This window comes from Trichinella spiralis (genome assembly GCF_000181795.1).
Source record: "Trichinella spiralis strain ISS 195 chromosome Unknown Scfld2, whole genome shotgun sequence".
Lineage (NCBI taxonomy): Eukaryota > Metazoa > Nematoda > Enoplea > Trichinellida > Trichinellidae > Trichinella > Trichinella spiralis.
Window position 1 is genome coordinate 5667477 of NW_003526941.1, and position 15264 is coordinate 5682740.

The window sequence follows — 15264 nt, forward strand, 5'->3', positions numbered from 1 at the left end:
TGTATTTGATGAAAAGACCGCTTTGCTGTGTTCAGTTGAACTTCAACTGAAAAACTGGAACTGAATCGATTAAGCAAAGCATTCTGCCACGCCTGCCTGCCTATGCAATATCAACTCACTTCTCTGAATAATAATAATAATAATTTTTGTTCTGCAACTAATAATATTTGCAAAAATGGAATGAATGATCACAAAATTACATTACTAACAACAAAGGAAAAATTAAAATTAAAAAGAAATAAACAAATATCATATCATATCATATCATATCATATTTGTCAAGTTCAGTTTGGAAAGTTGAAACCAATTTTTGAGCAGATTGAAAGAATTACCGAACAATTGAATTGCAATTCGAAACATCCCGCCAACTAACACGGGTCCAAATTGCAATGCTGCTTTGAAACAAGTACTTTCACCAACGTCCAGAGTTGCTGTTGATCAATTAAACAATCACAATTTGTAACTTGATCAATTCGACATATGATACTCTCTCTCTCTCTCTCTTTCTTTTGCTGCACAAATTGAACAATCTGTCATTGATAAAACAAAAAAAATATACTAAAATAAATAAATAATTAATTGATTAATTTAAAAGAAAAAGTTATTCAATATATCGTTAAAAAATAACTTACATCATTGTTCAAATGTTTCCACTACTACTGCTATGCTAGGAGTGAATTATTTTGGTCGTTGGATGGAAAATTGCTTCGCTCCAAAAATAATTCATCTTCTCCAATCTCTCCTACTGCACAGTAAATTTAGTTTTTGTTTTTTTGCTTTTCTAAAAATCTTCCAAACAAACAAAATTATGAAATATAATTTATTCCATATCGGACGAGTTTCTAAAAAAACAAAAAAATAAAAACAGCAAGCAAGCAAGCGAGCGAGCTAGTGAACAAGCGATGAACAAAAAAAGCTTGTCAAGTGGTTGGATTTCATTGCTGCATTGGCATTGGCATTGCGATCGGCTTTTCCAAACCGTCGGTGGTGGTAATTTGATCGTTGTCGCCGGCTGGTCTGGTGCTACTTGAACCGTGCAACGATTGCAACTTGTGAATGGAACGTCGAAGAAAAGTGTTCGTCGATTTGGTCGTTCGATTGGGATCAATTCCATCACGAAAAGCATCAATCACACGAATCTGATGTAGATAAAAATATCGTCGAAAAAAATATATGCAAATTAGTTTGAAGATAATAGAGACCCACTTTTGTCTGAATGCGTGAAACGCTCCACTGCCAAAGACCAGTAGGTGATCGATCGACACATGGTGAAGATAAAATGTCCGGTTCGATTGGTTGAAAGCCAGCCAAAGGAATCTCTTGTACATCACCACGGCCGAGTTCCAATTTTCTCGGAATCGACCAAGATGGTATGGAAATGATAAGCTGAACGAGAAAAATTGCATTTTAATTGAAATGCAAATAAAAAAAATAATAATACCTGGCCCCAGAGAAGCACGCTAATACCAAGAAACAAACACCAGAGCCATTGAACAAGTGTCAAAGATACGGTAGAAAGTGCGTAACCGCCAAATTCAACAATGATAATCTGAAAATTATGAACAAAAATAATGAAATGAATTATAAAAGATGAAATTTAAAAAAACGAAACAAAAAAAAGTCCAAGCACTTGCAAAACAACGCATGATATCCATATAATTGAGAAGAGGGGATTTTTTCCAACACGATCGAAAATGTTGCGTTCGTCGTGAATTTTTCGCGAATTGAACATGTTGAACATGGTCATGAGAACAAATGTATTGAAAATTATGGTAAAATGCTGAGTAGGTTCACCACGTTTGCCAATGCCGCTGTCGATGTCGAAAAAGTCACTGCCCAAAAAGAGCAAAACGAAAACCACCGTCAACTGGTACAGTCCATGACCAAGAATATTTTTCATCATTCTACGCGTTATGATCGGCTTCTTGCGACCGTACGGCTTGCGATTCAGCAAATCATCCGTGGGCGTTTCCGTTGCCAAAGCCAAAGCAGCCAAACTGTCCATAATCAAATTTACCCAAAGCATTTGTATTGCCTGAATAGCAAAAAAAACGACACAATAGTAATTATTTGGAAAAAATATATTAATAAGCATAATAATGCTACTTTTAATGGACTATCTTCAATTGAACATGCTCCAACAAAAGCGACCATCACGGCAACCAAATTGACAGTCAATTGAAATTGAAGAAATTTCGATATCGAATCGTACACATTACGACCCCACATGACCGCTTTGACAATGCTGATAAAATTGTCGTCAGTTAAAATAATATCCGACGCTTCTTTGGCAACATCGGTTCCAGCAATGCCCTGTTTGAAAAGTGGGAAAGATTTTAAAACAACACAAAACAAATTTACATAATTCAAATTGTCTTCACTTACCATGGCAAAGCCGACGTCAGCTTTGCGCAACGCTGGACCGTCGTTGGTACCGTCACCGGTGACGGCGACAACTTCACGATTTTTCGACAACTTACTTTCAATTATACCCTTGACCAGGATGTACTTGTCGGTCGGTGAGCTGCGTGCCAGAACACGCAAATTTGGCCATATTTTGTCCAATAGGGCTTGTTGTACTTGGCCATTTTCATCGCGAATACGTTGGTTGAACGTCGGCCCTTCGAGAACCAGAAAATCACCCCCAGGGTCGATGATTCCGCATTGTAGAGCTATGGACCGGGCGGTGTTCAAATTGTCGCCAGTGACCATGCGAACGGTGATACCAGCTTTTTGACAATTCCTTATCGCTGCTGGCACTTCGGGTCGTACGGGATCTTGAATGCCGACCAAAGCGATACAAGTCAAATTGCACAACACGCTAGCCTCGTCATCCCAATCAATTGTATCCGAATAAATTTCATCATTCACATTTGTCGATTCGTGCAAAATAAAATCTCTACACCAATAAAACAAATATACGTGCAAATATGCAGAATGATGGAGATGTAAAATTTTACAAATATACTACTTGTACGCTAAACAAATTGTCCGTAGACCATTGCTGGCCATCGATTCGACCACATCTTTGAGCAAAAATTTCAACATCTTCTCGGATATTTCCACCGGTTCAGCTTGTTGATTCAAGATGAATTTGCATTTTTTCAAAAGCACCTCCGAAGCGCCTTTGGAAAAAAGCCTGTAACCAGTGCGAGTGGAATCTTGGAGCTTGACCACGGTGGACATGGACTTGCGCACCGAATTGAACGTGTAAACTTTGACCAGAGATTCTTCGGTAATTTGTTGGCGAACAGATTCGTAATTTTGGCCGAGATCGAGCAAAAAGCCCAACAAAGCGCATTCAGTTTTATTGCCCAACTGTTTGCGTTTGGTACCGTATCCTTGTGCTGGTCCACAAGCGACGGTCTGAGATGAATAGCTGCTGTTCACGCTGATGCAATACAACAACAATTGTCTGATGCGTTCCGGTATCCAATCCCAGTCGGGTATAGTTTTGCAAAATTCACCTGAACAAAAATCGAATAACGAAAATAGAATGAAAAATAATCGGTTTTTTTTCCATTAATTGCCTTTTATATAACACTGAACAACAGTCATCGAATTTGTGGTCAACGTGCCCGTCTTATCTGAGCAGATGGCAGTTGCATTACCCATCGTTTCACAAGCATACAAATGACGAACCAAATTATTATCTTTCATCATTTTCTAGAAAATTTGAATTATGATGATGATGATGATGATGATCAACTGAATACTTTGAATTTACATGTTACCTTGACTGAATATGCCAACGACAACGTCACTGCCAACGGAAGACCTTCTGGTACGGCTATGACTAAAACAGTGATGCCAATGATGACAAACTGCACATAGTCGTGTATATCGTCGACGACAAATTCCCGCTTTTCGAATACAAATTTTTCAACCGAATGACGAATAACAAGAACTGCAATAGTGAGCAACGCGACGAAAGTACCTGAATAAATGAATTTTAATAAACGTTTTTCTATTGTTTGTTTGAATTTATTAATTTTTTTTTAAATTCACTAACCGGCTACACCAATTTGCTTGGAAAGTCGAGTAAGTTTGGCTTGTAGAACGGATTTTTCAGTATTGTTCTGCCTGGTTTTGTTGCTTTGTTTCAATTTTCCTTTCGATGTTTTACAGTCAACATTGTCCATTTCGACTGAAATTTGAATACACAATAAACAAATAAATTGACATCATATATCACATACTGGGATGATGATTTTCTTCTATTTCACTTTTTTCATTTTGTGCTGTACCGAGCAATTTCATGATAATTCCACTCTGTGAATTCAAACCAACCGCTGTTACTACAATCCGACCACTGCCTTCCATAACATGTGTACCTGTTGAAGTGTGAATAAGTGAAAATTTTATAAGTAAAAAAAATATATATATATATAAATATATAATAGCATTTACCAGATAGAACCATCAAATCTAGATCTGGCCCTTTTCGAATTAGATCCGATTCACCGGTCAATGCGGATTCGTCCAATTTCAAATCATTGCATTGGAGAACAATACCATCAGCCGGTATCAGATCACCATATTTCACCATACAAATATCACCGACAACAATGTCACGAACAAGAATCTGCTGCGTTATTCCTCCCCTGACAACGGTAAACTTTTGCTCTTTTTCAATGTTCGACTGCAAACCACGAAACTGTTTGTCTTTGGTGTAATTATTACCAGCCGTGACAAGCACCACAACAAGCACGGCAAAAAATATTGCCGAACCTTCAATCCATTCAGCTTTTTTGTCATTTTCTAAATTCATTTATTGCATGCATATATATATATATTGTTTAATAGAAATAAAAAAATCATAATTAAATGTACCATTCGTTTCTGCATTTGGATAAAATGACAATCCAAGTGAAACTACGGCCGCAACAATAAGTATCAACAACGTCATATCTTGCATCGCTTCCCAAGCATGTCTGAAGAATGATTTTGGCGGCTTTGGCGGAATATAATTACTTCCATAATGTCGACGGCGTGCTTCAATATTCAATACATCGCATAGACCTTGAATTGGAATAGAATTTCAAAAAAAAACAGAAATAAATGAAACAAATCAACTTTCCCATTTAATCTACGCAAATGATTTCTTTCTTTGAATATATAATTTAAAAAAACATTTAACTTAATTTTTTTAAAGTGAAGAAAAAACAAAAAACAAACAAACCATACCGTCATTAATCGATGTTCTTAAGCGCATGCAAAGCTTGTCGACACCACCGTATCGAGAGTTGATCTCGTGCACGCCTTCCAATCCCCGTTTTTCCATCAATTCCACAAGCTCTTCTACACTACAGTCGTTGTTTTCCGCCATTTTTACTACAAAAAAAATATAATAAATTAAAATAAATTTCATTTTAAAATTGCCATATCAGCTGATCAAATTGGTCAAAAGATTGAAAAGTTAACTAACTAACTATTAGGTGAAAAGCAAGCGCTAAATGAGAGGAGGAGCATTGAGCGTGAAAGTGAATTTCAATATTCACTGAATGAATCAATCGAACTTCTTGAAAGCAGATTTCAAGAACAAACACTTTGCACGTGAATACTCTTAGACAAAGCCTTCTAATTTCTGATCTCACATTTTTGCAAGCTGCGTTCGGTTTATTCATCTTTGAATGCAGCTTTCTCGACTTGCAAATTTGCTGAACAGTCAATTATCATTATATGCAAAAGCTTAATTATTTCGCATTCTTATAAGTTTAAATTATAAACTCGACGAACTTTTGACTCTACTTGTGTTGACCTGCAATTAAATGCTTAAAATCAGAAGTACAATTACATCCACACATGCAAACATCCGCGCATACATACAAAGACATACAAGGGGCATTTATCGTAATTATAAATAATATAACAATCATTATTATTACTATTATTGCTGTTGTTGTTCTTTTGACAATTCAATATATTATATACTGAAAAGATAAGATTGATCAAAAATGAAATCTCACTTCGTTTTTTTCTACGTACAACACAATTTCATACAATTACAATTATTCAAAATTATACAATCAAGACAAAACTCTCTACAAATACATACGCATGTATTCAAATATGTTCCAGTGTAAATGTGAAAATAATTAAAAATGAAAAATATGAATCACAAAAGTATGGGGAGAAAAGAAATTGAACTGGAACGCAAATGGAAGCTTTTGAAAAAAATCTAAAGCCATTTTGAATGAATGGACACTTTGAAAGAAATTGATGAAGAATAAAAATTATGCACAAAAGAAGTAAATAGAACCCACTCATTTCATTCGTTGTCGACGTTTTTAAAAAATAAAATATGAATAGTTGGATGCTAAAAAGTAGAGAAAATTATTCATCGACAACAATAGACATGCTTTCGTGTAAAAAGTGCAAAATTTGAAATTGAAATGTATGAAACAAACTTTTCATGATAGATTGTGATTTTTCATTTTTGAAAAATAATATCAATTTATACGGTTCATCATTTGTTTCGTTGGAATATTTACTTCTTTTGTAATGATTATTTTCACTCTATAACAACAAAAACAATAATACGAATACTAATAATAATTATTAATTATCAGTAGTAGTAATAGATTTGTGGTTGTGCAAAAAAGAAGAAGTAGATTATCGATTTTGCATCATATGTTTTGTAATTGAGTAAATTTGATATTCATCAAAGTTATATAATAATACGAAAATTATAAAAATTAAAAAATGAAATAAATATGCATAAATATGCGATTGAGAAAAAATAAATATTTTCATTTCATTTCCATAAATGAAAATCTTATAATTTTTACAATATCATATTTTACTTTTAACATTGAAAATGAAACAAAAAATTTGTTTACATATATAGTAAAATATGAATACGATGCATTGTAAAATTGAATAAATTTAATACTTTGAAAAATAAAATAATATCATATTCTCATAATCAGAATAGATATATCCTTTTCATAACTGATATTTCATTTTTCAATGGAATCTGCAGGAAAGAAAAGAAGATGAAGGAAAATAAAATTCATGAGATAGATATGTGAGACAATGGAAAAAAATTCAGATTTACAACAAAGTCAACAACATCGGAACAATATCTGAAACATACGGAAGCTACAGGTTGATGAAATGAAGATCAAATCAAAATTACTGTTTTTATTAAAACAGAAAGCCTAAAGGATTGTTATTATTAATATTATCGTCGTTGCATTATGTTGAATAAACTTCGCTATCCAATCCTCTCTCTCTCTCTCTCTCTCTGTGCTTTTCTCCCTGACAACAAGTGATAAAGCAGTAAATAATATCAAGTATAATTAATGTTGCAAAACTGAATACATTACAACGTAGAGAAAATATGATTTCATGCAAATGTAAAAAATCTTACCCAAATTTATTCTAACACTGCAATCTGAATCAGAATTGAATCTTGAAGCATGTTCAACGATTGATGAAAAAATATCCTCAGATGACATTCTTCTTCTTCGATTAAAATTATTATTTATTAATATTGAGTAAATAGTGAGCTGAATGAGTGAACGATTTGGATAGAAAAATGTTGTCGTTGTTGTTGTTGTTAGTAGTGAGCTTAACTTTAGCCTGTATATGATAAGCTTAATACAAGAAACAAATACACAGTGAGCCGGCTCTCAGTTGATCACCAACGATCAATACAGAAGACAAGCAGACTTGACTGATTATCGTCGTCCAGAAGAAGTGGATTTGCTGATGAATAAATAGCGCATAACATTGGTGACAATGTTGAAATAAAATACTTGATAAATTATGAATATTTCAGAAGACAAATAAATGTATGCATTAACTCATTTACAAAAAAGATGAAGATTTTTCCATTTCAATGTTTTAAATTTAATCAAATTTGAAAATGCAAAAATGAAATTTAAAAAGTGGAACAATTATTTTTTTCAAAATTAATATTTTTTTTGTATATTCATCTTCCACACTGTGGTAGTTATTTCTTATAAAAGTAATAATTATCAGAATAGGAAAGGGAATATTGAAAAATCACATTCTCCAGAAATATTCTCCAGAGATAAAGAATAACCACAATCAAACAAGTAAGAAGACGAAGAAGAAGAAGATATGGATGCATATTCAAGCGTATTCAATAAATAATATGACCAACACTAGTAATAATAAGTACACCAAAGTAATATTCAAATTTAATTTAAAATTCATAAGAAAAGTTTACTCATTAGATAACATTAATTTTTATTATTTTTTCTGATGATGCAGATTTATGAAATTTATGAAATGTTATAGAATATTGGTATAATTTGCTTTTCATTACATGAATGAAGAAATGCAAAGAAGAATATGTCCAAAATAATCGGATAAAACAGAAGAAGATGGAGAAATGGTTATTAAATTTATTGATGGAATTACAAGTGACGTCGTTCAGAAAATTTTTATCTCAATGCAATAATCAACTGCAACAGTCTGGGTCAGTGTCGGTGAAAAGTGTCTCAGATGAAAACTTTTACAATCATCAATAAATATTCTTTCTTTTCCATGTTGAATTTTCTCATTTGAAATTTATTCATCCATTTATATTTAAATACTTATCTATGATTTTTTTATTCTTCAAATATACAATGAATTGAATTTACCACTTGCAAGCAAATTTGGTGAATAGTTAACAAGTTTTAATCATCACGATAAATAATAAATATAAGCATATATTTTAAAATGCTTGTAAATTTTCATTACAAAACTGTGCGTCATGAACTAATCGAATGGGGAAATTTGATATTTTTCCAGCTTTTACGCAAAGCTTTCAAGAATAATTAATTGCCTTTTGAAAAAATAAAGAATAGACAAAAAACATCTCAATTTGCATCCTACACTATACTGAGAAAAAATAATTAAACAAATCTATTTTACTGGACTACTGATGTAATAAAACGACGAAACGTAACTTATTCCATTGTTTTCTTTTGCATTTCCAATCAAATAGAAATAAATTGAATATGCAAATAATGAAGAAATTATTTTCAATGATCATCTATCACTATCTGTCAAATTGCCTGCCTACCTGCGATGGAATTGATAAAACTGAATAGATGAGCAAAAAATTTTTCTCTCTTTCTTTCCCCATATCTCAAAGGGTCAGCAAAACGCTAGCTGTATTGTAATAGAACAGACATGCATATACGTTGAGCAAAATCCTGTCTAACCCATTTTATCATTATGAAATTATTTCACCTATACCAATATATTAGAAGAAATGATTCAAATTGTCTGCAAAAATGTTCATAAATAATAATTTATTCAAAGTTGATGTTTCAATTTTTTTTAATTATAAATGAAATATATTAACATGTGAAATGTAAAAGATAAAGTTTCTTAATACAAGAAAAGGTGATGGTCGTTAATTTAATGATAATTGATCATCATCATTAGTTTTTTTCCCATCTTCTTCTTCATTCAATATATGTACAAAATCAAAACTGCCCGAATCTGCTTTTCATTTCACAAGCACAATCAATTTTCATCACAATCATCAATAAAATTAAATTTAAATTTCCAAATTGAATTCTTAATTCAATTGTAACAACCAGTGGAATTTCATTCATTTTATGAAAAATAAAACCAACATTTAATTTATAAATTTAAATATAATTTCAATTGCCCAGTAGATGAAAAGTCGATTTTCACTGGCGCATAAAATGCAAATATATACATCATTCAAGGAATATTTATTTGCTCTACTTTCACAAAATTAATTAATTGACTTTTCATTTCGTACAAAATTCACATCAAAACAACCCCACCCAATCCAGTGACAATTTTTCTGCAAAATTTGTTATAAAATTAAATATTCACTTTTAAAAATTATTAATTTCATTTCACATTTACATAAGATTTTGTACTGATGTAAAGAGAAATGATAAACGTTGACAAATAATGTTATAATCAAAATAAATGCACAATAATCAAAACAGAGGATCTTACACTCATGTTGCATTAATTCTAGTAAAGCTTAATTCAAAATTGTACAATTGGATAATTTATTGTTTTTCAATTAAATATTCTTCAATAGAATTATCAGAAAAGATGCACAAAGGAAATTTGAATAAGATATGAAATAGAAGTGAACGTTATTATCATTAAATTGCCTCTGGAAACCAACGGTCAAAGTAAACAGATATTATTATTATTCAACTAACATTATGAATTATATTATTATAATTTACAAGATATAAACAATGTTTTTAATTTAAAAAAAAGTATGCAACTTTGTTTTATTGGATCGAAGAAAATGGAAAATAATTTTCGGATAAACAACAATGATAAACAACTTTCACAACAACAAATGATTCATGATGAAAAAACAAAAATTATGCATGCCAACGATGAAAAAATTCAAAAACACCTCGCAAACCTTATCAAAAGAAAAATTATCTTCTAAAATGTGAAATGTTTCCAAAATTTCCAAATAATAATATGAAAAGAAAATTTAAATAACTAACATCTTATTTTTAATTAATTGTTTTATTTTTATTCTCTTTTTCGTATAATTTAAACAAATTTCCAAAAAAAATGTTGAGAATTCATCTAACAAAAGGACAAAATGATTGCCAAGCAAAATGAAAGATCTCATTATAGTACATCATCACATGAAAAGACAATGAATGCGAAGGAATATTATTTTAGAAAATTCCGCTGAGAAAACTGTCACATATCAAAATATATACTTTAAAATAATTCATATTTTATTTCTGATTAAAAAAACAAATTAATAACGCTAATTTAAGTTGCTGAGAGAAAAAAAATCCAACTTGACAAGCAAATTTGCATAAAATACAAATGACACACGACTGAGAGCTGGGTAAGGGCAATTTTTTAAAGTAAAATTTTATTTCTCATTATGAATTTCTACAGGAAAAAAAACAATTCTTCGCATCATTTGGAAGCAAAAGTTTAATTTGACGTTTGAAAAATTTCCTTGTCAACTGAATAAACTTTTACAAATAGGACGAAAGTTCAAACAACACAAGTACGACAATGATACGTGAAAATTATTCAGCTATGAAAATTTTCTTGGTCAACAACAAAATGATGAAGATAAAAATTCATACATATATATATATATTTGTTTATTTATACAAATATAGATATAGACCGAAATATGATTAATAAAAGTTCAAAATCGGAACAGTGGGAGAAAAAAAATGTATTATCTATTTCTTAGCCACAATATGTATAAAATGTTTAGTTGAATACTGTAGCAGTGTGGAATTTGAAATTTAGAAGAAATTGAATTATAAAAAAGGAAAAAAATGGACAAATGAAGAACAAATGATCAGTTGACAGAATAATTAAGTGACAAATTTGATGACATAATTTGTAAGAAAAATTCTAATCATCCAAATTGATAGATACACTTGCAAATATATATATATATATATAGATGATTACAATAGATGTGTCATTATCAATCAAAATGAGAGTGATGGAATTTGAATTAAAAATATGATATTTTATTAATATTAAATTACTGAAATTAACTTTTCTCGTTCTATTTTACCATGTATGATCTTGCTATTGAAAAAGTAGTAAAATCAGGGAAAAAAGCCGAATGTCAAATGATATGAATGTCAAATTGGACAAGTAAAAATTCAAACTTTGGATATGCAAAATTAAAAATAATTTCATTACAGAAGAAGAAGAAGAAGAAAAAGAGAAACACCGTCGGATATATGAATAATTCCCTTATAGCAAAAGATGAATATTTTTGATATGCAATAATTGTAGCAAAAGAAAATAATAAAAATTGCATATTCTACTTACCATTAGCGATAGCGTTGTGCCAGTTGTTGGTTGCCACACCAACTTGTGAATGTCGCATGATTTCAGCAGAAATAAAAAAATAAATAAAGTACAATAATATATTCAACCAGTGGAAGATGATGTGGTCGTCGTTTTGTTATTTACAATAATCACCTTTCTTCACATTTACTACTCGTATCCATGCGGTGAAGCTAAAAGAAAAAATAAATAAACAAAACAATAAACATTAAAAAAATATGCATCGATCTATATTGTCATCGTTTAAAGTATTCCAAAAAAAATAAATGAAATGGTGAACTGTTGTATAAGAGAAATTTCAACAATGTTGTGACATGTTGATATTATTGAAAAGAAATGACCTTTTCGATTGAAAAAATAAACAAATAAACAAATAAACAAGAAGACGAAGGAGAAAAATAAAAATTTCATCAAAGTCAGCAAAGTTGTTTATAAAATTAAAATGATAATGACATAATTAAAACGTTGATTGATCAATAGCTAAAATTCCACATTCAACTAGAAGAAGAAGAACAATGATGAATAAATAGCAAAATTGGCAAATGGTTTCTTCGTTGACTGCCAGAGTGAAAGAGAAATTTCGGGTCGCGTTTTATATAATATTACCTGTTTCTACAAAGCGGGAGTGGTCACCGAATACAAACAAACGCTTACATATTTTCATAATTAATATTCAAATTTATTTCACATGAAAAAATTTTTTCTTTTTTCCCAATTCAAATGTGAAAAATAACAATCACACCGTCTGACTAGACTTTTCCTTCATGATCACGCGACGATCATTGTTAAGCATAATAAATTGATCCACGAAATCAAAACCGCATGCATTGGTTAAAAATTAACATTTTCATATGATTATATGATTATTATTATCCAATGAAAAAAGATTAAAATGACAAAAATAATTGTTCTATATGAAAAGAAATTTCAAAATTAAATTTCAATATAGTTTTAAATAACATATATATGTATATATATATATCACAGATAATTTCACAAATGAAAAAAAAATTTGAATAATTTTATACACAATTTTCTTTAATACACTCAAATAAAACATTTGATGTCAAGTGAAGTGAAGGGAAGTGAAGTGAGTGAACGAGTGATAAATGAGAAAGTTGGCATGAAAATCAATTTCACATTGACAATGAACATCATGTTTACAGCATTGCATGCATCAACAAAATTGCATGCAATCATTTTCTTGTACTGTACTTGTAAGACTATTTACAGAAGAATAAGAAAAAAAATATGCATAGAATTCAAGCTTTACCGCTTTTTATTTTTTATCCAACTAATCCAGTATGCTGAGCAATTCGAAATTTTCAATTGACATAAAAATTATTATTATTATTAAATTTCACCAAAAAAACACGCACATCAATTTTATTAATTAATTTTCCATCTCTTAAACTTATATAAGCTGAGAAAAATAATGCTAATAAGCTGAAAGTATTATCGACTTGAGCATTGCTTCACAGTTGCAGTTAATTGTGCATAAAATCTATTTCCCTCTCCATCAAGCTGAACAATATAAATTTCACTGAGTATTGAAGAAAAAAAAATCAAAGCATTTCTTTGAAAAACAAAAAAAATAACTCTACTGATGTTTTTCACTTTTCGATTCTTTTTCTCTTTTCTTTACTTCCAATAAATCTATACCAATGTTATAGTAATTAGCATCACATTATTATTATTATTATTAATTTTCACATTCGAAATATCAAAAAGAAAATATTCTGTTTTGGGGGGGGGATGGGTTATTTTTCAATCTATACCAATAAATTTCACATTCGCGCATAATAAGAAGATTTGTAAAAGTAATAACTAACTTTTGTTACAATTGGGAATGAATTTCACCTGTATTATTATTAATAAATTCATTTTATAAGTTATTATTAGTTTTTTTTCAAAATAAAATTTTATAAACAAAAATGCATTGAATCAACTAGTGAGAAAGTTAATGAATGAATAAAAAAGAATATCATGAATCAGTGAAAATTTTCCCTCACAGAACATCATCACTAAGGACAGCTCACCTGATAAGCAGCACCTGATGAAAATGATCAATATTATATAGATAATGAGTTGTTGTATATAATTGCAAAGAAGTCAGTCAACTGTTTATCACTGTTCAATGATACTTAGCATTGGTAAACTAATTTTACCAGCAAAACAACAATTTACAAATAACTTATAAACAAACAATTTGCTTGTTTATTTATTTATTTATTCATATACATGAACAAGTAATTCATTTTTATTCTAGTGAAAAACATTGATTTCAACTTTCATCAAATGCAAACTGCATCTCATTTTTGTAATGAGAAAAAAACAAAATAAAGAAATTATTAATATTGAAAAAAAAGTATTTTTTTTAATTCACCATTCATCACACATTAAAGTATTCATATAATCAATTAATATTATCAACATGAATGCACAATTGAAAAATTATTACCATGATGTTCTTGTGATCGCTACCAGTTGACTTGTTCAAAAAAGCAAAATTCTATTCAATTCAATTTAAATAATGATGAAATTTGTGAAATAATTGAGAAAATAAATTTTCTATCAAATTTCAACAATTTGAAATCATTCACGCGAAGCTGCTAAAATGGAATTCAAATCAAATTGATAAGCCAGTAATACTAATAATAACACTGCTTTAAATATAACAAATTCAACATCAAACTTTATAGTATTTTCATATTTAAACAACGCTTCTATATTGATTTATAAATAAATATTCACTGTCATCAATAATCATAAATGGAAGAAACAGAGAAATCTTAAATTGAATACATGAAACTTTATACATTCTACAGACATTTACATGTATGTAAACAAACGGATTGATATGAATAAAAAATTTGCATATATGTGAATATCGTCATAGAAATTCTGCTCCGAGTAGGGAGAAAAAGAAAAGAACAATTTTCTAATAATCGAATGCAGCATTGTAGCAAATAAGAAAACGTTGCATCAATCAAGCACTGCAAGATTAAATTATAAAAGAAAAAAAAGCAATAAATTGACAATAAGTATATTGCATATCACGACATGTAATGTAAATTATATATTTTTCTATCTTTCCTGATTCCGAGTTGGCAAAATGATGAATATGAATAGAATTAAAATCAAAAATTTATGAATCGGTCAACTATGAAAAATTTAAATTAATCTGTTCAAGCAAATTCAATTACATTTGTAATTTACTTTAACTTCAATTTTTATAATAGTGCAAATAAATTTCTTGATTGAAAAAAAGAAAAAGCATAAGTAAATAAATAAATAATCAACAACAAAATTATCTTTTATAAACGAACAATCCAAATTACATTACGAATATTTCAAAAATAAAATTTTCAACATGACTCAAAATTGAATATTTCAATCCTACCAAGAAGATGCTACCACCAGTTTTCATAATTATTGCACTTT

General features: G+C 29.8%; 1 protein-coding gene across 1 annotated transcript; it reads right to left on the bottom strand.

Annotated features, from left to right (window-relative positions):
• Positions 1–935: 935 nt before the first annotated feature.
• Positions 936–5848, bottom strand: Tsp_05871 (putative calcium-translocating P-type ATPase, PMCA-type). The gene is made up of 16 exons (XM_003380102.1): positions 5840–5848; positions 5731–5761; positions 5188–5334; positions 4834–5022; positions 4411–4761; positions 4200–4334; positions 4013–4147; positions 3735–3937; positions 3612–3666; positions 2972–3467; positions 2386–2899; positions 2107–2313; positions 1631–2035; positions 1442–1549; positions 1207–1386; positions 936–1139 (listed from the first exon to the last, which is right to left on the bottom strand). Exons 1-16 carry the CDS (start codon positions 5846–5848, stop codon positions 936–938), a joined length of 3369 nt encoding a protein of 1122 aa, XP_003380150.1.
• Positions 5849–15264: the final 9416 nt, after the last annotated feature.